The following is a 24,870-nucleotide window of genomic DNA, read 5'->3' on the forward strand; positions in this document are numbered from 1 at the left end:
GAGCAGCATGTTGGCAGATAATGGGATCTGGACTTGTTAGGCCATTGCTTTCTGCTTCAAGGCTGCTCTCGGGCTGAGTTTAGACAATTTCCAGGTCCAGTAATTGGCCACAGACATAGTCTGTAGTTACTTGTTGACATTGGAACTCTCCATTATCACCCCCAAATAAATCACTCTCTTGTTCCCCTAAGTCCCAGCATGGAAGGTGGTGCTCATCTTTGCCAGGGTCTCAGTTCTTCGTGCAAGTGTGTTATAACCCCTGATTCTGCTAAGTGGAAGCTTTCTTAGATACACAGCAGAGATATTTATCTCCATGGCAGGAGTCTGGCAGTCGCCATACCTTGTGAAATGTGCAGGCTGTGTCCTTCCTGCCTGGGGCAAATGATGCTCTGAGTTCTTTGGTAAAGGTCTTGGTAGCCTGAGGCTACTGGAGACACAGGCAAGCCTGCCGTGTGAGAAGTCCTGTTGGCAATCCTGGTTCTGCCCTTGTTTCTTCTTAATGTTTCACTTACAAATCTTGGTTTCCCTGGATTCACCATGTCTTGTCAGTCTTTATACTTGACATCATTAAAAAGCGAGAGGCCCTGAGGTTTCCCCCACAGTCATACCACAACGTATAGTTAGAGGAGTGTGGAACCCAGCCGCCATGTGTGCTCAGAATGTGCTGGCTTCCACAGGAGGGAGGGGCAAGGCTAGGATGACCCACCCACTCTTTTTTCCTCTTCTGTGTATACTCCCACCAAGCTGCTCGCTTCCATTCTTCCAAGAGCCTTTCTTCTCCTCCTTCTCTATGCCTTTGCATGAGTGGACCCCTCTGCCCTACTCTTCTTTCCGATGTTTCAGGCTTTGTCTCCTCCCAGAGCTGAATATCAGTTTTTCTGTGAACTCCACAACTCCCCGTAGCCAGAGGCATTGCTTGTCTCAGTGTCGTGCTTCTTGGTCAGGACTAGCTCCTGAGAACTGAAGCATCCAGCGTCCTGTTTGCTTTCCTGGGAATTCCCCTTGAGTGGAAGCTGCTTCCTCTTACATCATTCCTTGGGTCTTAATGGACATCTTTCTCTGGTCTCCTGCAGACCACTTTCATTGTCTCCTGTGTGTTCTGCCTTGTATACCTTCCAGTGGATGCCACACGGAATGTTAGAAGAATGTGCTCGTTGCCAGATCTTTGGCTTCCTATAAGGTTTACTGAGGCCACAGATGCTATGTTGGCATGTGGTTAGTGCTGGATGGCAGATGTGGGAATAACAGTGGGCACATTGCTGCTTCCACAGTGAATTGACTGAGACTCATACGGTCAGGGTCCAGGTAGAGCAGCAGTGTGATTCTGGGTCTGTGCGGGTGCTCTCTCTATTGCTTCATGCTCAGAATCCCGTGACTCTTCCAGGCAGCCCCTTCAGAGTTCCTTCAAAAGATGTTGTGGATCCCAGCAAGGTCAAGATTGCTGGCCCCGGTCTGAGCTCCTGTGTCCGAGCATGCATCCCGCAGTCCTTCACAGTGGACAGCAGCAAGGCTGGCCTAGCTCCCCTGGAAGTGAGGGTCCTGGGCCCAAGAGGTGAGTCTGCATCCTGTCTGCCACCCACATTCACCCACCATGGCCCAGAGCCAGTTCTTTCTTATGAGATTGTTTATGAGCTTATAGTTAAATACTCTCAGTTAATTTACTGTTCCCCAGTCTAGCTAGCCAGCAAGTTGGTGTATTATATTTCCATAAGTCCATTTCTCCTGTTAATAACATGGCCCTAAGTTTCTTTTTATAGTTTTACTTACTTATTTCATGGTGCTGAAGACCAAACCCTGATCTTACCCATGTCAGGCAGGTGTCCTCTCAGCTAGCTTACATCCCAGGCTTTGTTTTGGTTTTCCCAAATGTGGTCTAAGTAACCCAGACAGGCTTTGAACTGGCAGCCCTCCTACCTCTGCTTCCTGAGGACTAGAACATCAAGCATGTGCCTGAAAATGTCCCTTTCTCAAGGAGCCTGCTGAAGGGAGGGCTCTGTGGGCTTTAGCATGCACTGTCCACCCAGCTGCAACACTACATGCTTAGCATGTGGGAGGTGCCTAGGCTTGGTCTGGATGTGAGCAGGAGCTAGGGTTTGAAGGTGATCCCTCTGAGATGCTCAGTATTGCTGTGGAACGTACCAGAATCTTGGTCAGGGTTATAGCTTTGTCATTGTCTCAACTCCCTGAAGAGAGGGTCTCTGGGGGAATGAGTTTTGTTGGCAGTTGGCCTGTACTGCTGACAACCTGGAATTAAGGTTTCAGGTGACTAGCAGGCCATTTGGGGACAAACCTGAACTTCGGAAACCTGTTGCCGTATTTCTTCCGTATTTAACACGTACCTCTCTTTCCATATAAAATAGTGTGCCTGATTTCTTAAGTAGTCTAGGCCTCTCTCCTCCTGCCCCCAACTTCCCCTGTGATGTGTTTGTGGCTTGCAGAAGTAGTGAGCCGGGGCTTCCTCCTTTGAAGAGCAACCTCTCCTTAGTGGAGTTCAGCAGGAGGTTCCGCCTTTGAAGCTCAGGGAAAGAGTGGTCTGAGAGAATGAGGTCATGGGGCAGACTTACCCTTAGCGAAGTTTCTGAATATAGTGTGTGTGTGTGTGTGTGTGTGTGTGTGTGTGTGTGTGTGTCTGCTGTGTCTGTATGACAGGGGGGTTACTTTCACAGCAGCCTCTAACGTGGACTTCCCAAGTAAATGACCTTGTAACTTAAACTGATGCAGTGGATGTCTGTGTGTGTGTGTCTGTGTCTCTGTGTGTGTGTGTGTGTGTGTGTGTGTGTGGGTTTGGGGGGGGGGGGGTTACTTACACAGCAGCCTCTAGTGTGGAGGACTTCTCAAGTAAACAGCCTTGTAACTTAAGCTGATGTAGTGGATTCCCTGTCATAGCACAGCCCCTTGAAAGCCTTTTGAGTTTTTAAAGCTGACCCAGAGGTTGCCTTTATAGAGACAGGTTTGAGGTTTGTGCTCTCCCATTAGCGGCTGCTTTCAACTATGTAGCCTGACTGCCTCTAGCCTAGCCCCACCTCTAACTGCCTTGTCCTCACTTCACCTGATCTGTTTAATGAGCATGCCCTGCTGATTAACCTCCTGTGCCATCGACCCCTCCTTGACCTCAGGCTCAGGTCTAGAATCTATCAATCTAGTGCAGGCCTTAATCAGGCTTTAACATTCTCTCGAATCATCACCCATCGCATCTCATTGATGGCCCTCTTGTTCCTTGAGATTGGCACCCTTACTTGCTCTGTACCCCAGCATGTTGGCCCCACTGTGTTCTTGCTGAAAGATGGGCCCAGGTCTTGACTGGCCAGCCCACAGGTTACTTTTTGCTGTTGAGGTTTCTAGACACTCGGGCACTTTCTCAGCTATAGACTAAAACTGACACATCCAAGCATGTTTAACTTGAAAGGATATGTAGTATGTCTGCAAAGACCTCCAGCAGTAAGCATGGGCAGTCCCCTTACTTGTACTGGAGGGAGCTATAGCAAGCTGAGTGTACTTCAGCTCACAAAACGCTAGAGGTATCTCTTGGGGTCAATCCCGTTACTGTGACTTATGTCCTGTGACTAGGCCTACTTGCTTTTGTGTTACTCTTCAGTTCATGGGAATGGACGTGATTCTCTTTTATGTGTAGCTGGGGTGCTGTGAGCAGGAGGCCAGGTTGTCAGTCAGACCTCTCATTCCTGTCCTTAGGCCTCGTGGAGCCGGTGAATGTGGTAGATAATGGGGACGGCACCCACACAGTGACCTACACGCCATCTCAGGAGGGGCCCTACATTGTTTCCGTCAAATATGCTGATGAAGAGATCCCCCGAAGGTGAGCATGGCAGCCTTCAGGCCTGGGTACAATTCAGCCGTAGACCTGTCCACCCACAGGATTGATCACACTGTCCTAGTGCCACCCCATTCCCCAGCCACTCACCCACTGTCCATTAGCACATTGAACAGAGCATTGTGGTGGCATCCAGTAGGCACCGTGGCTTCTGTTCTAGGGTCAACCCGTTCTTCTGTCTTCCGTTCCAAGGGAAGCTAGGATTGCCTATTGTCTAATGGCTTGTACTTGGTGGCTCTGTATTTCCAATGGATCTGGTCCTCTTATTAAATTCTCTTACCGCTTGTAAAAATCCTCCTTTCGCCAGGCGTGGTGGCACACACCTTTAATCCCAGCACTCGGGAGGCATAAGCAGGCGGGTTTCTGAGCTCGAGACCAGCCTGGTCTACAGAGTGAGTTCCAGGACAGCCAGGGCTACACAGAGAAACCCTGTCTCCAAAAAAAAAAAAAAATCCTCCTTTCAGCCTTAGTTCTTTGTGTAAGAGAGAACAGATGGGGCAGGGCTGACCTGTATCCTTACTGACCAGTCTTCTATGTGTCTATCAAGTCCCTTTAAGGTCAAGGTTCTTCCCACATACGATGCAAGCAAAGTGACAGCCTCTGGGCCTGGCCTCAGCGCCTATGGGGTACCCGCCAGCCTACCTGTGGAGTTCGCCATTGATGCCAGAGATGCTGGCGAAGGCCTGCTTGCTGTCCAGATCACGGTAACTGTGTGGTTGTTTTGTTGTATATATAGAAGAGGTGGGGGGGGGGGGGGCTGGTGAGATGGCTCAGCGGTTAGGAGCACCGACTGCTCTTCCAAAGGTCCTGAGTTCAAATCCCAGCAACCACATGGTGGCTCACAACCATCCGTAACAAGATCTGATGCCCTCTTCTGGTGTCTGAAAACAGCTACAGTGTACTTATATACAATAAATAAATAAATTTTAAAAAAAAAAAGAGTTTAAGAGGTGGGGCCAAACCTTATTAGGAATACTTAATATTCTGGAAAGGGATAAAAACAGGAGTTTAGTGACTGTTTTCTACCCCAGTGCACATATTTTGGGGACTTCTTTGGGTCAGAATCTCCACTGGAGAACATTTAAGCTTCTGCAGTGACCATGGGTCGAGCACCAGTTGTTCTGTGTTACTACATCTCTTCTTACACCGATTTTAAATGTTTTAATTGCCTATTGGGTTAGTGAGGGCTAAAATTTTACATACCACAGAGCCACCAACATGGGATTGTCCTTCCTTGGGAAGGAAGCCAGAGGTAGGCCACCTAGGTGCTCTATGGCTCACAAGGAAGCCAGCATCTCTGACCTAGTGTGTGGCTCTGTCCTTAATGTCTCCTCATGGACCATGAGCCTGCAGAGCTCTGCTCATCAGGAATAGAAGGTGAACCAGAAGGAAGGAAGACAGGGAGGAAAATGGCTCTCGTAGATGGACGATCCATCTCAAGCAGTCACATGGTTGAACCTGGTGGCAGAGCTGCTAGCATGTGGAGTCTCGTATTCAGTGGTGTGCTTAGCTAAGGAGTCTTTTGTTGGTAACAGGACAGGAAGGGAAAAGAGAGGTGGAAAGCTTTTGCCATGTCTTTGTATTTCAGTGTATGTGATACTCAGTACTCTTTGTCATGGGTTTAGTCTGTGACCCTCTTCTTTCCCTACCCAAAACCAACAGAACAGGGTCACAGCCTGCCACCCTTCGTCTGCTCCCACATACAGAGGTGCCAAGTAAAGAACATGGCTTGCTGTGACTGGTTTCTATATGTTGATAGCAGCATCCCAAATATCATTGCTCTGTGATTCACAGGACCAGGAGGGAAAGCCTCAAAGAGCTACTGTCCACGACAACAAAGATGGCACATATGCCGTTACCTATATCCCTGATAAGACCGGACGCTATATGATTGGAGTCACCTATGGTGGAGACAACATTCCACTTTCTCCTTACCGTATCCGGGCCACACAGACAGGCGATGCCAGCAAGTGCTTGGCCACAGGTGAGTGCAGGGGAAGGTAAGAGTTAGGGGTATGTGTTCTGGCCTTCTCTATCCACTTAATGTCTGTGCAACCAGAGGATGCTTGGGCTTTCTGACAGCAGTCACACATACAAAGTGAACATTTTTACAGATGAGAACATTCAGACTCCAGAATCATTTCCAGGTGTCAGAGATGGTATCACCAGGTTATAGCAAAAATGGGGTAAGGTCAGGTGAGATAGACGCTGACTGTGATGTCTGGGCCAGGGGGCCTGTTACTTCTGAGGTGAGAGCACCAGTGAGGTTTCTGGCAGAAACTGCTATATGAGAAGCAGTAAGTCTCTGCCTCTCTAAGTGAGGGGCTCGCTTGTTCAGGAGTCATTCAAGAACATCTTACACAGATCAGCAGTAGAAAACAAACATGGAAGGACTTCGGATTTCCCTCTCCAGAATCGATGAATATATTACCCTCACCCTTGCTTCAGCTTCTCAGACGTGCTTGCTTGACTATATAAAAGGGGTTATACACACCGAACTCAGGTCCAAGGCTCACATGGAGGGGATGCAGGTACTTTTACCCACAGGGCCATCTTACCAGTCCAATATGGTATTCTCCAATTTATAAAAGGGAGGTGGGTCTCATGTATCCTGGCTGGCTTCAGACTTGCCCTGTAGCAGAGGATGCTGCCTGCTACCAGATGCTAGTCCCTCACCCACCCACCCCCATGCTCGCGCGCGCGCGCGCACTCTCACACACACACACACACACACACACACACACTATGCCTCCCAAGAGCTGGGATTGTATATATATACCAGCCCACCTGGTGTTGTGCCTTCCTGTTTCTAAGAGTGACTTGTGCAACTCAGTGTTGCTGCTTTAGCAGATTTTAAAATATGAAACCTGGGCTGGTGAGGTGGGTGAGGGTACTTACCAGTAAGTTCACGTCCCAGAGCCTACGTACTGAGAGAACTGTCTATACATGCACACACCTGCCAGCATGCTTGCACATGCAAATACATACACATGCAGTATCAGTCAACTTATTGGTGAAGAAACAACAAAACCACACAAGTCACTGTCTCAAAGGTTAATCATTGGCTTCTCTTGTAAATAAAAGGAAACTGAGTGTAGGCCTACCCTGCATGTGATCTGTTCTCTACCTCATCCTGCCCAAGGCTGTAAATAATGCACCTTGACCCTTTTCATCTCCCCCAATGCAAGAACCGGAAAACCAGACCTCCACTGCCAGTCTGTGTCAGTGCCTAACAACTGGTTGAGGGCATGTGTAGTGAGAGCTGGGGACCTCCTTCTGGCTTTTCAGAGCTGTGTCTCCTCCCCCTGGCTTTGCAGGGATCTTTTTCTTGGGCTGCTGGTGCCTGTTGGCCTCAGCTCTTGTTCTGTCGTTTGGAGCTGTCCCCTCAACCAGATGCACACTACTTCCTCTTCCCACTGTGTGAGCAGCTTTCTTAGCATTCCCTGTCGCGCCCTTCTGCACATTTTGACCAGTGTGGTTTCCCTTCATAACTTGTTATACTGCTTAAAAGTGAGAGACAGGCCAACTGGCTGGCTGTTGTTTGGGGAGGGGTTGCAAAGCTAAACATGGTTGATCCAGACACTCCTTTGAGCAGCACCCTTGCCAGTGCTTTGAGATGCCCCTCTGCCTGGCAAACATAGACAGCACAACATAGTATGGCCTGTTCTGAGGTAAATATCCACAGCCAATGCCTCTGGTCTTTTTTACAGGTCCTGGTATTGCCCCCACTGTGAAAACTGGCGAGGAGGTGGGCTTTGTAGTGGACGCTAAGACTGCAGGGAAGGGGAAAGTAACCTGCGTGATTCTGACCCCAGATGGCACCGAGGCTGAGGCTGACGTCATTGAAAATGAAGATGGCACCTATGACATTTTCTACACTGCTGCCAAGCCAGGCACCTATGTTATCTATGTGCGCTTTGGTGGCGTTGATATTCCCAATAGCCCCTTCACAGTCATGGTAAGCAGGGTTCCTTCTCCTGAGCCGGCTCTTACTAGCAGAAGCAGTCACAACCGTCATTTGTTGAACCCTTATTTGGCCATCTTCCCTCACACCCTTGATCCTAGGTATATAATCGCTAGAAGCAGCAATTTTGGGGGAAATCTCTTGAGTCATGGAGGCATCTGGCATGCCAAGGAAGTTAGGCAATATCCTCCTGTAAGCCAGCTCAGAGGGAGACAGTTTCACAGGAACATTGGAAAACAGTACTAAAGATACATGTGCCTCTTTTCCCATCCCCACTGCTGGAGAAGGGGGATCCTCATGCTCTTGTCTACACACTTGACTGATATCTCAGGATGCACAGAGCCTCCAGCCGTGTTTGCATGAGATTCAGAAGGGGGAAGTGTGTTGTCTTTTATAGCCAGAAAGATCTGGAATAGAAGGGAACTATTGTGTGAACATCCCAGGTAACGAGTAACTGGAGCCTTTAATTTTCAGTCCTGGATGCCTGTTAGATCTTCTCTAATTATTAAGGTCCTTCCACGAGGAGCATGGTGGAACTACGGCAGACTTACCACATAAACTTTAGAAGCAAGCCCTGTTTGCCCTGCTAGAATGAGGAGTGCCCAGTCTAGACAGATATCAGGTGCCATGTGGGCTCCCTCACTGTGTCCTTTGATGCAGAACAGCCTGGGATCTGGCTGCTGGTGGTCTGACTCCACCCACCACTTGTGAAGTGCTTTCTGATTGCTTCATGTTGTACGGCAGTGGAGAAGGGCACAAAGACTCCATTCCAAACAGAAGCCCAGGGACCCTGTTCCCATCTATAATCTGTTGTAGCTTTTCTCCTTTTCCTCCATGTGTGTTTAGCTATAAACATCCGGCCAGCGGTCTGGAAGCTCTTTCATATGTCAAATATGTAAACACTTGTCGACTTTGGACACTGTCCATTTGGGAGTTTTTTCTTCTCTGGGGGAGAAAACATTGCAATGAGAATGTCAGTTCTACTTAGAAGCGTGTTCTAGTTAGAGTATAGGTTGTAGTTGTACTGTGTTGTGTTTATCCCCTAGTAGGTATGATCTTGTTAGTTAGATTAGGGAAGAGCAGCAACCCTGGGCAGAGATCTCGATGCCATTGCAATGGCTGGGATAAGGAGATCCCAGATGCTGAGACCCGAGAATGAGCATTCCTTAAGTCCTGCGTGCTTACAACTTGAGGGGACTCACTGCACCCCCTTTCCTGGGTGATTGAATCTCCCTTTAAATGCTCAAGACTGGGAGAACATGGACAGCTGACAGCACACTGGTAGCAAATACCTTAGGGAGACCCACACACTTGTGTGTGTCACACCCGTATGGCATGCAGGCTCATGGCGGAGCAGCCTAATTGACACCATTGAGAAGTTCTAGTTGCGAGACTGCATATACAGCCTCGAAAGGCCTTCCTGTTCGTGACATGGTTTTGAGTTGGCCTCTTGAAGAGATGGCCCTAGAGGCAAAGCTAGATGTCAGAGAAACCCTTTCTGCAGATGGCACAGTACACAGCTTCTTTGTTCCGTGTTACGACGGAGGATGGTGATGAGAGACCCTTCCTTGTTGGGTCAGTTGGATCAGGAGCATGAAGCTGGACATTTTAAAAAATGAATGTGCTTAAACTTTCAAATGTGTTACTGACTGGAACTGGAAAGATGGTTCAGCCGTTAACAGCACTGGCTACTCTTCCAAAGGACGACCTAAATCCAATTCCCAGCACCCACTCAGCAGCTCACAATTGTCAGAAATTCCAGTCCTAGGAGATCTGACACCCTTACACAGATACACATCTGGCAAAACACCTTTGCACACAAAATAAATCATTTTTAAAATCTACCTAACAAATCTTAAAGCCTCTATATCCTGAAGAAAGAAAGAAAGAAAGAAAGAAAGAAAGAAAGAAAGAAAGAAAGAAAGAAAGAAGGAAGGAAGGAAGGAAGGAAGGAAGGAAGGAAGGAAGGAAGGAAGGAAGGAAGGAAGAAAGAAAGAAAGAAAGAAAGAAAGAAAGAAAGAAAGAAAGAAAGAAAGAAAGCAAGCAAGCATCGTGGCAGGGATGAAAGGCCAAGGGCATGGGATGCGTATAAAGCGGTTGTTGTGCAAGCATGGACTGAGACCAGGTTCCCAGCACTCGTAAAAGTCTGGGCATGGTGGCCCATGTCTGTAGTCAGGAGGCAGAAACGGGAGAATCCTGGGGACTTACTAAACAGCTAATCTAGGCAGTTAGTGAACTTGAAGTTCAGTGAGAGCCCAGTGCCCAATTTCAAAACCTGGCTGTAGAAGCAGGAGTGCTGGCTTAGTGGTTAAGAGCACTTCCTTCCCACTTTTGTGGGAGACCTGACTGGTTTTCAGCTCCCACGACCATCCGTAACTCTAGCTGGAGAGATGCTAACACCATCTTCTCACCTCTGCTGGCACCAGGCACACACGTGGTGTACATACCCAGATGCAAGCAAAACACTCTTCAGGTCAAATCTATCAAAAGCTAAAAGATACGGTAGAAAGTTCTAGAGAAGGAGACTCTGCTGTGTGGAGCTCTGGCTTCCACGCTGTTCACGGTTGTGTTTACATGAACACAAATGTACCTCACACATCCACAAAATAAAACACCAAGTAAAAGAAAAACAGAGAGCCACTTCTGATGACTGCCACCAGTCTTCTGTGCCTTCCCGGTGGACACTTGAGTTTCAGGCAAGGGATCATGACATGTGGCCTCAATGCTTGCCTGCTTCCCCAGCTAACATGGATACTCTTCCATAGCAACTTGTCAGACATCACCTGCTGTTACCCTGGCCAGTCTGACCAATAACCACAAAGCTGACTTCAGTCTTTCATGACCACTTGTGGCGCCGGTCAAACTCCTGTACACATCCCTTACTTGTGAATTGTGGATCCAAAGGACAAGTGCCTGTGACATTTGCAGAGAGTCCAGCTTCCCCTCTAAAAAGTGTAGTAAGAACATATCGCTCTTACAGGATATTATAACACGTGCCTATTATCCCAGCACTTGGGAGATGGAGACAGGAGAGTTAGCAGTTCAAGGCAATCCTTGGAGAGTCTTTGGAGTTTTGTGGAGAGTTTGAGGCCAGCCTGGTTTACATGAGAGGCTCTGTATCCAGGAACACACACACACACACACACACACACACAGAGAGAGAGACAGAGAGAGAGAGAGAGAGAGAGAGAGAGAGAGAGACTAGCCAGTACCTGCTGGAAATTGGGGGAGGGGAGAGCTCAAGCTGTAGGATCTTGGGTAATAATCCCTCTGGTGTGGTTCCCGATTAACTTCCATTTGCCATCAACTAGGCCACCGATGGGGAAGTCACAGCCATGGAGGAGGCACCGGTAAATGCATGTCCCCCTGGATTCAGGCCCTGGGTACACTTTGGTTTTTCCCTTTTGCATTTCTGGGTTTATTCAGCCTTCATTTTAGAAAAGCTGCTGCCTGCTTGTGGGAATCGCTTAAGTCCTTGGTGTCCTGGCCGTTGGTGTGTCCCCCCCCCCCCCACTGATCACCTCATCACAACCCCACTTTCTCTGTAAGATCCACCTTCATGTCACCACCTGCTCCCCACGAATCGCCAGCCATCATGTCTGTGATCACGCGCGGTGCGGTTTTCCCCCACGTTCAAAGAGCAAGATGGACGGCTATTGGCAGGCCTCCTCCTGACTCCAAGCCACCACTTGTGCATCTGGTTTCTGTCTAGGGCAAAGCCACCCGCTACCACTCTGTGCCACTTAAAACACACCTTCTTTTCTAGGCCACAAGCAACTAAACCTCTCCAGGTGTGGAGCCTCTTGGGACTCAGTCATTGCTCTCTGCCGCCTCCATTTTCCTGTGGGCGACATTGGGAATTCTACAAGCACCCTGTTGACCAAGTGTTTTCTAGCAAATGATCAGTGGAACTTCTCAGGGCCGTCCAACTCTCTCCAGGCCCAGTCACACAAAGCCCCATAAATACTCGTGGCCACACCCCCAAATTTAGGCCTCATTGCCTTGTAGAGTTCCCAGTGGTTCCGCCCCCCCATAGCTCCCCCAGCCCACACTGCTGTCCGGTTACCAAGTGAACGCTCTCGTGTTTTTAGGTTACAGAAGAGGCCTATGTCCCTGTGAGTGACATGAACGGGCTAGGCTTCAAGCCCTTTGACTTGGTGATTCCATTTGCCGTCAGGAAAGGAGAAATTACAGGTAAACCCTTGTGGGGCTCACCTTACTCTTTATTTGTTGTTGCATCTGAGGCCCAGAGCAGTGCTTGGGCGGTGACTACTGTCCCTTATTTCCCCAGCCAGACACCAGAAAGTGTTTCTCTGAAGAGGTGGTTGTTTATAGCTTGCATTACATTGCTGAGGAAGCTTGTGTTTCTCCTCAGGCTAGGAACTTCTTTGTTTAGATACCTCTTGCTGCCAGGTTTCTGTTTCTTTTTCCATGCTTTCTCTAACCACTCACTTTCCAACCTGTCTGTCACTCAGATCTGTGGTATCAGTTCCCTTCTGGGAGCCCAGCCTCCCTTCTCCTGCTTCTCTTACTGCTTTGTGGTCTTCTCAGACCCTCTTTGCACTTGTAATTGGCCTGTTAGAGATACCATGTATTTATTTATGAGCTAATTGCTTGCTGCATTTTGTGGAAACCAGGTGGAAGCCATAGAAAGCCAGGCAGTCTCAGTTTTCCTGGGGGGAGGGGGGGGCACTTGGACACTTCAGGCAGCATGAGTGTTCTGGGATCTGAGGACCTCTGGTGAAGACATCTGCTGCTTGGGGAAAGGTCACCAGTGACCTCACTGCCATGTGTCACTATGCTCTCCAGGCACGGTGCATATGCCTTCTGGGAAGAAGGCTACACCTGAGATTGTGGACAACAAGGACGGCACGGTCACTGTGAGATACGCGCCCACTGAAGTCGGCCTCCACGAGATGCACATCAAGTACAGGGGCAGCCACATCCCGGGTAAGTGGGGTACAGCGGCTCGCTAGCCTCAGGCATCTGGGAGACACAGCCAGGGCAGATTCAGGAGTGTGATGTTGGCTTCCATTCAAAAACAGCCTCCTGGGCCAGGGTATAGGGCCATGTCGCTATGGTTGTGTGTCTTCATAACTGTCAAATATGGCCAACTACAACGCAGGCACAGGAAGTGAGGCTTTCTGGCCTGGCCTGCAAGACCCTGTGGGGTATGGATGCTAGCCTCCTCAGACACAGGGCTTAGCAGACAGATGGCGCCCACACAGGGAACTAGTTTTCGTTTCCTACCCATGGACAGGTTCAGCATTGGTTGTTACTCTTTGTAATCATTTCAATATCTTCTGATTTTATAATTAGATAATGTGATCATACATACCTATAACCTCCCTCTGCCCTCTCCTGGAGATTGATTGTTGGTAAATTTTATGTTCAATTTTAGAAAAATTTTAAGACTACATGCAAGTAAAAATACAGATTTTAAAATCCAACCCCCTTTTACTGAAATTTTACTTACATCAGCTGTCCTTGCCTTTTCCCTCTGAATAACACGAGCAGGAAAGCTGTGCATGTCTACACATGTCTCTCCCTCATCTGGAAGACACTGCAGATGTCCCAGTGTAATACTGGGGAGTATTTCTTCTCTTCCTGCCATTGCTGTTGCCTCTTTTGTTGGCACTCTTGGTGTAGCAGTGCGATTTGGCCCCTTGGGCAAAAGTGCTGGGGGGGGGGGGGGTGCAGACCAAAGCCTTTGAGACTTGGATACACTGTAGCATAGTGCTCTTCCTGGGGCTGTTACATGTGGAGCCAAGCAGTGAAGGAACGCACCTGCCTTGCCACAGGCTTGCCCTGTAGAGTCTACTTTGCAATTGTTTGTCAGTCTGGTGATTGAAAATGCATGGTACCGAGGTATTTGTTCCTGCAAATGAGAAGAGACAATTTTCCATATATTGTATCTTTCCAATTCTTTCTCTGTGAGCTGTATCTTCATATTCTTCGTCTGTTTTCCTTTTGGAAAAAATTATCTTTTAAGGTGGGAAGTGGGAGTTTAAAATCCTTCTTGGTTTGTCACTTGCTTTAACAGATGTTCACATGTATACACAATACTTGGTTAAAGCATTTTTTTTTCTGTTTAAGGATTCTAATGATAATAGGTGCAGAACTTAACAGTCGTGACTCAAGCTTCAGGCAGGCACTAGATGTCTATATTCAGGAGGCTGAGGTCAGCCTGGGCTATACAATGAGACTACTGAAAACAGCAACAGTCCTCTGTTGGCTCTCGCCCTTCTCCTCCATTGCCATGTGTCTACCGTCTCAGATGCCTGCTATGTACTTAAGATACATCTTAGCGCACTTAGATTTATCCTGTTAAAGGAACAGCATAGTGGTTCTTTTCTGTTACTGTGTATGTATAATGTGTATATGTATGGTCACACATGCCAAGCTATGCATGTGGAGGTCAGAGGAAAGGTTTGTAGAGTTAGTTCTCTCTTTATACCTTTACATGGGCTGTAAGGATCACATTCATGTCAGTAGGCTTGCACAAGTTTCTTTACCCACACTGAGCCATCATACCAGCCGCTATGAAATATCAGTTTTACATATAAAGACAGTTTGCTTTTCTCTGATGTGACATACTGCGGTTAACCTCTCAAGGTCGTACTCGTGGATCTTTAATGTTCCATATGTAGGTCGACTCCCGGATGATTTCCTGGTTTGCAGGTGGATCCTGGAGACTAAAGAGCTTTAATAGGGATGAGAGTAGCCGTGGATCACTGTGGGCTTCTTTCCTCAAGATGAGCTTCTTAGGTCAGGCCTTAGGTTTTGAATGGCACTAACAAACAGCCTTCTTTCTAGAAAGCAGCATCTACCTCCCTGATACGCATGTGTCCTTCTCATTTGTTAAGCTGAGATGAAATCTCCTACACCAGTTCCCTTGAGCTGCTTCAGAGGGTGGCGGACTCTCCTGCTGGGAGGACTTTAATGTACTGCCGATTATCTGAGGTATCTATTTACCATGTAATGAGTCTCAGTTTTGTTTTTGTCCTTGGAAAATGCAGAGAGCCCCCTGCAGTTCTACGTGAACTACCCCAACAGTGGGAGTGTGTCTGCTTATGGTCCAGGCCTTGTGTATGGAGTAGCCAACAAAACTGCCACCTTCACCATTGTCACAGAGGATGCGGGAGAAGGTATGGTATGCTTTGCGTGTTTATGCAGGTATAACCTTCCTTTGGAGAGATAAATGAGCATGATTAAAATGTGCTGTGAATGGAAGCACTCAGGTAGTCTCAGGAGACTGTTGTGGGAGCATCTCGTGAGCCCAGGAGTCCAAAACTAGACTGAGCCATATAGTGAGATCGCATCTCAAAAGAAAAACAAAAAAAAAATCACTATTATATGGTATCATTTGTCTCATTATTTTCTCTCATATAAAAATTCATCTCCACCTCAAAATAGAAATGTTTAAATTCTTATGTGAATGAAATCAGATTTGTATTATGAGCTATTTCATGTGACTCACTGAGAATTCACGTGGGCTTTTGATTGAAAATGGCTTTATTTTTGTTCAGTTTGCTTGTTGGTCCCTCAGGCCCTCCCACGAGGTATTTAGCTGTAAGTTCTAGCTGAAGTGCTGTGCCAACCATAGTAGTCACACATTCCTCAGCCTTGGGCTCTGATGGTGGCATCTACCCCAAGCACCGTGAGAGAGACTCTGTGCTAGCCTGAGCACTGTGAGAGTCTGTGTTTGCCTGAGCCCCGTGAGAGTCTGCGCTAGCCCATCCTGCATATGCTTGATGTAGTACTCGGTCTCCTCCTTACCTCTCAGACCCTGGGGTTATTTAAGTGTCGGGTTGTGAGTGCAGTTCACAGTGATGTGGTTCCATGGGCTTTCCTCTGAAGATTGCTTTGTCTTGATACCCGCATGGAATGGCCCTGGTGTCAGGGCCCCCTCCAGAGGCATTGTCTTTCTAGAAATAAAGTATTTCTCTCTGACTGTCCTCCCTCCATATCCCCTCTCCTAGGTGGTCTGGACTTGGCTATTGAAGGACCCTCGAAAGCAGAGATCAGCTGCATTGACAACAAAGACGGGACATGTACAGTGACCTACCTACCCACCTTGCCAGGGGACTACAGCATTCTGGTCAAGTACAATGACAAACATATTCCTGGCAGCCCCTTCACTGCCAAGATCACAGGTAGGGTTGCCCGGCTTATAGGAATTTCTCATGGGAGATCTAGCTGTGCCTAGCCCCACCCCATCTCCTCAGCCTGGGGTAGCAAGCTAGGTTGGTACTTGGTTTTCCCATATTTGGGAAACCTAAGTCTGGTCAGGCTGCCTAAATCCTCCTTTTTTCATAACAAAATAAAAACAAGAGTTACCAACCAGAAAGCAAATTCTCAGAACGAGGCATCAAGGCAATGCTTACAGGCAGAGAGCAGGAACTAAAGAGGCCTTTCGTTCCATACTACATAAGATATCTGCCCTATTAGTTTTCTGGTCTGAAGTTCGGAGAGGTAGCCATTGAGCCAAGTTCACTGTATTCAGAAGCAGGTTGTCCCATTCCATAACCTACGCTTCTGGCTCTGTTCTGCCTGCTGAGTTAAGAACACATGGTGGGTTCTCTGGAAGATGCACAAATCAAGGCTCTTGTCAAGGATTCTTAGACCTGACTGAAGGAGGCAGTAACAGTGGGGAGTAGGAGCCAAGCTTCTTTGGGAATTGCCCAAAGACACAGCAGCAGGTGGAAATGCCTTCTGTTGCCAAAAATTTCTTTAATTTTTTTTTTATTTCATAATTCAAAGTAATGGCTTCTATTATGGAATTTTCATATAGATGCATTATACTTGGTTCTAACTCCTCCTCCTCCTCCTCCTCACTGTACCCCTCCCTTAAGATAGCTTCTCCCCCACCCCCACCCCCCACCACCCCCACCACCCCCAACCCCCACCCCCGCGCAAAAAAAAAAAAAAAAAAAAAAAAAAGCTGGGCGTGGTGGCGCGTGCCTTTAATCCCAGCACTTGGGAGGCAGAGGCAGGTGGATTTCTGAGTTCCAGGACAGCCAGGGATACACAGAGAAACCCTGTCCCAAACAAACAAAAAAAAAGATAGCTTTCTTCCCTCTCAGGGTCCCTTTCTAGTTTCTTCCCTCCTCTTTCTGTTTCTCTCCAACAGACACACACACACACACACACACACACACACACACACACACACACACGGCATCTGATAGAAAGCATGTGGTGTTGGTCTTCCTGAGTCAGCTTGACTTCAGTTAATATGATAATTTCCATTCATTTGTTTTCTTGCAGATATCCTGATTTAAATATCCTGATTTAACTTTTTAAATATTATTTCATTCTATATACATAGCCCATTGAATTGAGTTGTGTACAGAAAGATATTTAGTTTAGTTCTTCTGCATGTCAAAGATTCCTCTAAAAGTGTTCACAGGGATTTGTAGCTCAGATTCCTTCCAGCTCCTTGTCTCCCCCTGAACCAGTCATAACCACCCATTGTCCTGCCGTGGTCATTATATACTCATTGTCAGAGGCACATGATCTTCATACACCTGTGGGTAAAAGATTCTTGACGTCACATCTCCAAGTGCCATGTAGACCATGTTCTCTAGACAGCCCAGCGAGCACATGTAATAGGAGCTCTGTTGCTTTTTCTCAGATGATAACAGACGCTGCTCCCAAGTGAAGCTGGGCTCAGCTGCTGACTTCCTTCTGGACATCAGTGAGACAGACCTTAGCACACTGACAGCCAGTATCAAGGCCCCATCTGGACGTGACGAGCCCTGTCTGCTAAAGAGGCTACCCAACAACCACATTGGTGAGCTTTGGCCAGCATGGTGGGGTGTGGGAGGGGGAGCAGAGACTCCTTAGGAAGTGGGTGATCCGTTGGAGGTTGCTACAGTAAACCTGTATCACACGCACGCTTCCCTATCAGTGTTAACATCTGTGGACGTTGGATTGTTGCAACATAAGACAGTCCTGTTTCCAATTTTGAGAATAAGCTGTATTAGTCACTTTTCCCACTGCTGTGACAAACTACCCTGCAAATGCAGCTTAAGAACGGAGAGGTGTATTTTGACTCATAGTTCAGTGATACAACCCATCATGATGGAAATTTTTATGTGACAGAGAGCAAAACAGATGAATGCTGTTGCTCTGCTTGACTTAATCTTTATTCAGTCTGGAACCCCAGCCCCGGAGAGAGCCCAACATTGAGGCTGGCTCTCCCCACCTCAGTTAACCTAATCTAGAAAGGCCACCCATCACAGACATGCATAGGGTCTTTCTCCTAGATTATTTTAGACCGTGTCAAGTTGATCATGAACACATTCTCTGTCAACCAGTCTCCTCCCCCCACTTGTCCTTCATTCTTTCTCCACCTCCCATTACTAAGCCTCTACCTGTGTTCTGGTCCAGGCATTTCCTTCATCCCCCGAGAAGTGGGTGAGCATCTAGTCAGCATCAAGAAAAACGGTAACCACGTGGCCAACAGCCCTGTGTCCATTATGGTGGTCCAGTCTGAAATTGGTGATGCACGCCGAGCCAAAGTCTATGGCCAAGGCCTGTCAGAAGGCCGGACTTTTGAGATGTCAGACTTCATCGTGGACACAAGAGATGCAGGTCTGTAGGGTAGTTCCATGGGAAATACTCAGAGCTTGTGGCAATGGGTTCATTTTTTCATACTGCCAACTCTTTTACCTCCAAGCATCCTTCAGCCTCTGAGATGTGAGTGCTTGCTGCTACCTGAATCACAAGAGGAGCAGGACTTTGCTTTATAGAGAAAAAACTGAGACACATGGGAATCACCATCCCATCTATTTCTGAAACCCACTCCAGACCCACAAGCTCTCACAGATCTCTGTTATGTGTGCTCATATCACTGTTGAGAGCCTCTGTGTCCTCAGCTCCCAGGGTCCCCCGAGCAGACCATGGTGGAACAGTTGGTGCTTTGGGTAAAATAAGGCATAGCACACACACACACACACACCCCATATCGCTCTTTGAGATGCTTTGAGTTAGGTTGGGCTCTCTCAAGCCATACTACATCCCAGTGCCTTCGTCTTCTGTTTTCTTGACTGGCAGTGGCAGCCACGTGAGCTCTAGACAAAGTTATAATCCCAGGGCAGAGATTGGAAAGATTTCTGCCCCACTCAATGCTCACCAGTGGGATTTCATACTGTTGAACTTTTAGTCTGCTGTTTGAAAATTCAGATAACCCCTTAAGACAGTCCAGGCATTTATTGAGGGGCATACAGTTTCATGGGCCGCATGTTCAAATGGGACATTGATAGATACCTTCAAGGAAGGAATCGTCTGGTCAAAGCCATAGTTGGCAGGTTATCCTGTTGTAGAACTTCTCAGAGCCTTTTGCTTCCTCCTTTGCCACAAGCTCCGGAGCCAAGCTGGATATTGTGTTGCAGGCTATGGTGGCATATCCTTGGCAGTAGAAGGACCCAGCAAGGTGGACATCCAAACAGAGGACCTGGAGGACGGCACCTGCAAGGTGTCCTACTTCCCCACTGTGCCCGGGGTCTATATCGTCTCCACCAAATTTGCTGACGAGCATGTGCCTGGTATGAGACCCCTCTGCCCTCCCTCTGTGATGCTTGGGTTTTGGGTAAATGCCATCCGTGCGTCGAGGTAGACCGAGGCTGCTCACGGGGTCCCTCTCGGTCTCCCAGGAAGCCCATTCACTGTGAAGATCAGTGGCGAGGGAAGAGTCAGAGAGAGCATCACCCGGACCAGCCGGGCTCCGGCTGTGGCCACGGTTGGCAGTATCTGTGACCTGAACCTGAAGATCCCGGGTGAGTGTGGAGCTGATGGGACAGGGCGGCAGCCAGCACTTTGGGACCAAGTACAGGCATGACCTAAAGCACGCTGTCCACCCTGGGGACATTTGCATTTTATACTTTTTCTTAATTACTTAAAAGGGGGAGGGGCAGGGTCTCAATATGTAGCACAGAGTGGCCTCAAACTTGTGATTCTCCTGCCTCAGCCTACGAAGTGCCGGGGCTGTAGGCTAGGGACACCACAATGAGCTTTTTGTCTTTAACAGAGGTTTCACTTAGGACAAATGTGCTCACCTCTTACCGCTTTCTCCCAAATGCAAGCAGTCTTGTTGCCTTGCCGAGGGGAAACAGATTTGCTTTTAGAGTTCCCTTTTCCAATGAAAATACTGTCAGAGGGAGCATGGCCTGCTGATGCCAATGTCTACAAGTGTTTAGGTGGGGAGAACTAGCAACAGCCTTTTGGCCTCTCTCTCTCTCTCTCTCTGAGACAAGGTTTCTCTGTATAGCCCTGGCTGTCCTGGAACTCAGTCTGTAGTCCAGGCTGGCCTCAAACTAAGGAATCCGCCTGCCTCTGCCTCCCCAAGTGCTGGGATTAAAGGCGTGCGCCACCACTGCCCAGCCATCTCTCTTATCTTTAGTGGAAGGACTAGAGCTGCTGCAAAGCTGGGTGGCTTCACGACAAATCATTTTTCACAGAGGCTTCAGGCACTGTGAGCAGGCTCACAGCCTGTCTGAGAGATGACTGGCAGTCTTTGTGCACAGTCACTGTGTCAGTGAAAGCTTCAGGACTCCTCTGCCCACACATTGGGAAGGCAGAGCGTAACGGAGTGAGACAGCTATGTTGGTAAAGTCTTTGCCACACAAGTGTGAAGCCTTGAGTTCCGTCTCCAGAACTTCTATTTGACAGAAAAGTCAGGTGTGACGGTGCCTGCATGTAATCCCAGCACTGGGGAGGCAGAGACAAGAGGTCCTAGGCCCTACTGTCCGGCCAGTCACTGATAATCAGGCTAGTGAGAGACACTCTTAAAAACCAGGGTGGATGGCTTCTAAGGAATGGGACCTGAGGCTGTCGTCTGGCCTGCACATATGCACGCATTCACACACATGAAAACAGATGCAAAAGATGCACATACGTGATCAAAGAGGAAAGGGCTCTTTCCCAACCCTGCACATTCCTACACACACACCCTTTAGCTGGAGTCAAGTACACCACCATTGTTGTCAAGTGTGACTGTAGTTAACATCTAATTACTACAGTCAAGGTCACCTTTTAGAAACTGTTCCCTGGATGTGACAGTACAAAGTTTGTGTGCTTCAAGGTGGACGAAGCTGGCTGGCCAGTGAATTTGGACTTGGCCATGCTTTGGTAAACCTTCCTCCAGAAATGGATTGGCTCCTGTTGCTCCCCATCACCCACCAACAGGAGGTGCTCTTTCTCCTGGGGAAGATGTGGTATCGCCATTTTAGTCTTATTTCTAGGATTAACTTGTGATGTGGAGTTTGCTTTGCTTCCCACTTTCTGTTTTGCAATTACCTTTCCTCTCTCTGCCGACTCTTACCTGAGGAACTCGGGTATCTGCGCATGTGGTATCTGCGCGTGTGGATATTTGTCCCGTCTGAGGCCTCTTTGGCTCTTGGTCATTCTTTTCAGTTACTTGATAGCAGAGGAGTCTGCAAGAACCACCCTCCTCATGTCCACCAGATGCCCTCTCATCTGTTAGTGAGGAGACCTTATCAGTTCCTGGGACCTGGGCCTCTTGGGTGATCTTAGTCACAAAGTAGCATCTTAACGACTAGTATACTTCCCTCCTCCCGGCTGGAGAGGCTGTGAGTCAAAGTGGATTAGCAGGAGTAGATCCTCTTCTGGGTTGCAAGTGGCTGACTAGTATGCAAAAGCATTGCTTTCCTGAGGCTGAAAGCTTTGCTCACGCATGGTTCCTCCTTTGCGGTTGAAATGGCCTGTGTTCACTTTTGTATCTTAATTGGCTTGTGTTCACTTTTGTATCTTAATGCCTTTGACCTTGTTGCCCGAAAGAAGCAGCAGAGCTTGACGATAAGAGATGAAGGCTCTTGGGGCCTATGAGATGGCTCAGTGTCTAAGGGTCCTGCTGCTAAGCCTGATAACACAGGCTTGAGTCCTAGGACCCTCGTATTGGCTGGAGAGAGCTCCTGCAAGCTGTCTTCTAGCCTTCATCCACATGCATGCTGTCGCACACTTGCTCATAGACGACACACATACGTACATACGTATATAAGCTCATATAAATGTAAGAGAGACACAGGTAGAAACAGGTGGGTTTCCTTACATGCCGCAGCTGCCAGCATAGGTCCTAGTGTGATGCTGCTGCCATGTACAGATAACTAGACTCCAGCCACGAAAGCTGTTGACATAGCTCAGTGGAAAAGGATGTGTCAGTGCCCCCTTCATGCTGGTCACAGGAAGGCAGGCCTCTAGCCCACGGGGAGTCCAAGCACCTCCCACCCCTGGGCTGTACCTGCCACAACCTTCTCTGCGTGACCTGTGTGCCCTGCATGGCCTCAAACCTTTGCCCTAACTTTTTCTCCCAACCTTTTACCTTTAGAGATCAACAGCAGTGACATGTCTGCCCATGTCACCAGCCCCTCTGGCCATGTCACTGAGGCAGAGATTGTGCCCATGGGAAAGAACTCTCACTGTGTCAGATTTGTGCCCCAGGAGATGGGCGTTCACACTGTCAGCGTAAAGTACCGCGGACAGCACGTAACAGGAAGCCCGTTCCAGTTCACCGTGGGGCCCCTTGGCGAAGGGGGTGCCCACAAGGTCCGGGCAGGAGGCCCTGGCCTGGAGAGGGGAGAAGCAGGCATCCCAGGTAAGAATTTGGGCCAAGTTTTAACTGGACTCACAAGTAAGTGTACAACTGTACCCATTGCTCTAAAGAGACAACTCCAGTGGGTGGCTGTAAGGGACATTCCTTATTCAAAGCTTTTAAAGCTAAGTAACATTGGGAGTCACTCACACAAAGCCAACAGGCTTAGACAGGTTTTGCTAGTCTAACATTAGTGTGCATTAAGTCTCTTAAAAAGAGAGTAGTTACTGTTTCCAGTGCATTCTTGAATCCGTGTTCTGTGCAGCTCATTAGAACGCTGCAAAACTGATTTGAGGGGTCCCCTCCTGCGGTGGCTGCTGTGTGAGGGAAGAAGTGTGGGGAGTCTGAGTGCATTCATCCTTCTCTGGTGTGGTTTTGGGTGTGTTCCTGGTGCCGGAATCCACATGAACTTCATGGTCATTGGCGGTGCTTCAGAAACCACAATGATGGCCTTCGCCTGGGTTCTGCTTGGGACTAGGGCAAAAGGAAAGTGCTGGCAAGGGCCAGACCTACGCTGCTGGCTTGAGCTGAAAGAGGGGCTGGGGCTCTGGGCTGTCTCACTAACCAGGTGTTTCTTTGCTCTCAGCTGAGTTCAGCATCTGGACCCGGGAAGCAGGTGCTGGCGGCCTCTCCATTGCTGTTGAGGGCCCTAGTAAGGCCGAGATCACATTCGATGACCATAAAAATGGGTCATGCGGTGTGTCTTATATTGCCCAAGAGCCTGGTATGTACTCAGGGGATGTCTGAGGGTGATCTCCTTGTTTAGAGATGGTTTAGTTGCCAGGATGAGAAACTTACAGCTTAGGTCAGGTATACAGGCATGTGCATGTGGGGGCACAAGGGAGAGCCTCAGGCCTTCAAGAGATGAGGGTCCTTGTTCTCATCAGTGTCTTGCCTTTTACTGATGGCTCTGCTTGCTTGCTTGCTTTCAAATGCTGCGTTCTGCCCACTGCCCCTCCAGATGCCCCTGCGAGTGACCCAGAGCTGGGTTGACTGCTTCAGCACCTGAGAATCTAAAGCAGAGATTTGTCACCTTTCGTGTCCCTGAGACCCTTTGGACATCTGACTTATCCTGTCCTCAACATCCATTTTTGGCATATACAATATAAAGTACATCAAATCATAAAAGTAATCAATTTTATTAAAATACAGTTGTAAATGCAGATATAGTGTATATCGCATGATACCTGGAAGGCTGATTGCTAGGAGTGTGAGCCAGACAGTGTGAGCTCCAGGCTGACCTGGGCTACAAAGTGAACATTATCTTAAATAAAACTATATTAAAGTATAGTTATCAAATACATAGCAGTAGAGTATATATGACTTTATTAGTATATTAAATTATGATAAAGTTTGCCCAAAGTACATTGATGGTCTTACTTTCAAAGTAGTGATGAGTGTGCATGATGCTGTCAAGATGGCTCCAGTGCTGAGTATACATGATGAGTGTGCATGATGCTGTCAAGATGGTTCCAGTGCTGAGTATACATGATGAGTGTGCATGATGCTGTCAAGATGGCTCCAGTGCTGAGTATACATGATGAGTGTGCATGATGCTGTCAAGATGGCTCCAGTGCTTACAGTGGAATAGATCCGTGATGTGTGATGTGTAATATTGGCAATACGCGGCACAGATGCTTCGCACTTGCTGTGGTGACATTTCTAATCCTTTTTCTTAGAGATTAATAAAAATATAGACGCAACTGCTTTTCCTTTTCAAGCCCCTGGGTCTCTTGGATTCTATACACAGATGGCTCTGTGGACCCAGGTCAAGAATCTCTGTTCTTACTTAACTAATAAAATCCTACCGTCTGGGTGTTAGTCAGTTAGTCAGCTGTGGCTTTAAATTAAGCACTGCTAGTCTCTGAAGACATTTGAGCCCAGCTTAAGCCCATGGCCACTATGGAAATACCTTTCTGAACTCTCTGAAATGGTGGGGCTTTCCTATCCCAACAGGTAACTACGAGGTGTCTATCAAGTTCAACGACGAGCACATCCCGGACAGCCCTTACCTGGTGCCCGTCATCGCGCCCTCAGACGACGCTCGCTGCCTCACTGTTCTGAGCCTTCAGGTGAGGCACAAGGAAGCATCCATCTCCTTGGCCATAGGCCAACCAGTGAGACTCCTGGACTCCTGAGACCACATTAATCCTGTCCTGGGTACCAAGTCCTGTTGAGAGTTGGCACCCAGGTGTTGCCATTCATGGGGTAGCAGTCCTATGGCAGGGTCACCTCCTTATGCCCTCAGGAGTCAGTTTGAGCAAGCTCAAACAGACTTGATAAACAATATATCTTACCAGTGAGGGACAAGTTTGCTTTTAAATATTTATTCAGGAGAAACAAAGGAAGCCTGTTAATCATTGGTTGAGGGAGCAGGGCAGATTTCAAAACAGAATAGACAATCCTGACAGTCTAGTGACTTGTACCTATAACACAGAATAGACAATCCTGACAGTCTAGTGA

At 48.1% G+C, this 24,870-nt stretch overlaps 1 protein-coding gene across 3 annotated transcripts in view; it reads left to right on the forward strand.

Annotated features, from left to right (window-relative positions):
* Flnb (filamin, beta) overlaps nucleotides 1-24,870 on the forward strand; it is a 133,668-nt gene that overhangs the window by 93,650 nt on the left and 15,148 nt on the right. The window contains exons 25-41 of one of the 3 annotated variants that reach the window (NM_001081427.1): nucleotides 1,385-1,552; nucleotides 3,691-3,814; nucleotides 4,377-4,533; nucleotides 5,624-5,813; nucleotides 7,540-7,787; nucleotides 11,105-11,176; nucleotides 11,885-11,987; nucleotides 12,603-12,743; nucleotides 14,813-14,941; nucleotides 15,776-15,949; nucleotides 17,431-17,589; nucleotides 18,189-18,392; nucleotides 19,193-19,345; nucleotides 19,454-19,576; nucleotides 22,144-22,410; nucleotides 22,994-23,131; nucleotides 24,364-24,479. In NM_001081427.1, the coding sequence (NP_001074896.1) occupies nucleotides 1,385-1,552; nucleotides 3,691-3,814; nucleotides 4,377-4,533; nucleotides 5,624-5,813; nucleotides 7,540-7,787; nucleotides 11,105-11,176; nucleotides 11,885-11,987; nucleotides 12,603-12,743; nucleotides 14,813-14,941; nucleotides 15,776-15,949; nucleotides 17,431-17,589; nucleotides 18,189-18,392; nucleotides 19,193-19,345; nucleotides 19,454-19,576; nucleotides 22,144-22,410; nucleotides 22,994-23,131; nucleotides 24,364-24,479 (2,666 nt within the window). The remainder of the gene's footprint in view (nucleotides 1-1,384; nucleotides 1,553-3,690; nucleotides 3,815-4,376; nucleotides 4,534-5,623; nucleotides 5,814-7,539; nucleotides 7,788-11,104; nucleotides 11,177-11,884; nucleotides 11,988-12,602; nucleotides 12,744-14,812; nucleotides 14,942-15,775; nucleotides 15,950-17,430; nucleotides 17,590-18,188; nucleotides 18,393-19,192; nucleotides 19,346-19,453; nucleotides 19,577-22,143; nucleotides 22,411-22,993; nucleotides 23,132-24,363; nucleotides 24,480-24,870) is intronic. The other 2 variants (NM_134080.1, XM_006518050.2) reach the window with 2 other exon arrangements.

The sequence above is a fragment of the Mus musculus genome, chromosome 14, assembly GCF_000001635.26.
Source record: "Mus musculus strain C57BL/6J chromosome 14, GRCm38.p6 C57BL/6J".
NCBI lineage: Eukaryota > Metazoa > Chordata > Mammalia > Rodentia > Muridae > Mus > Mus musculus.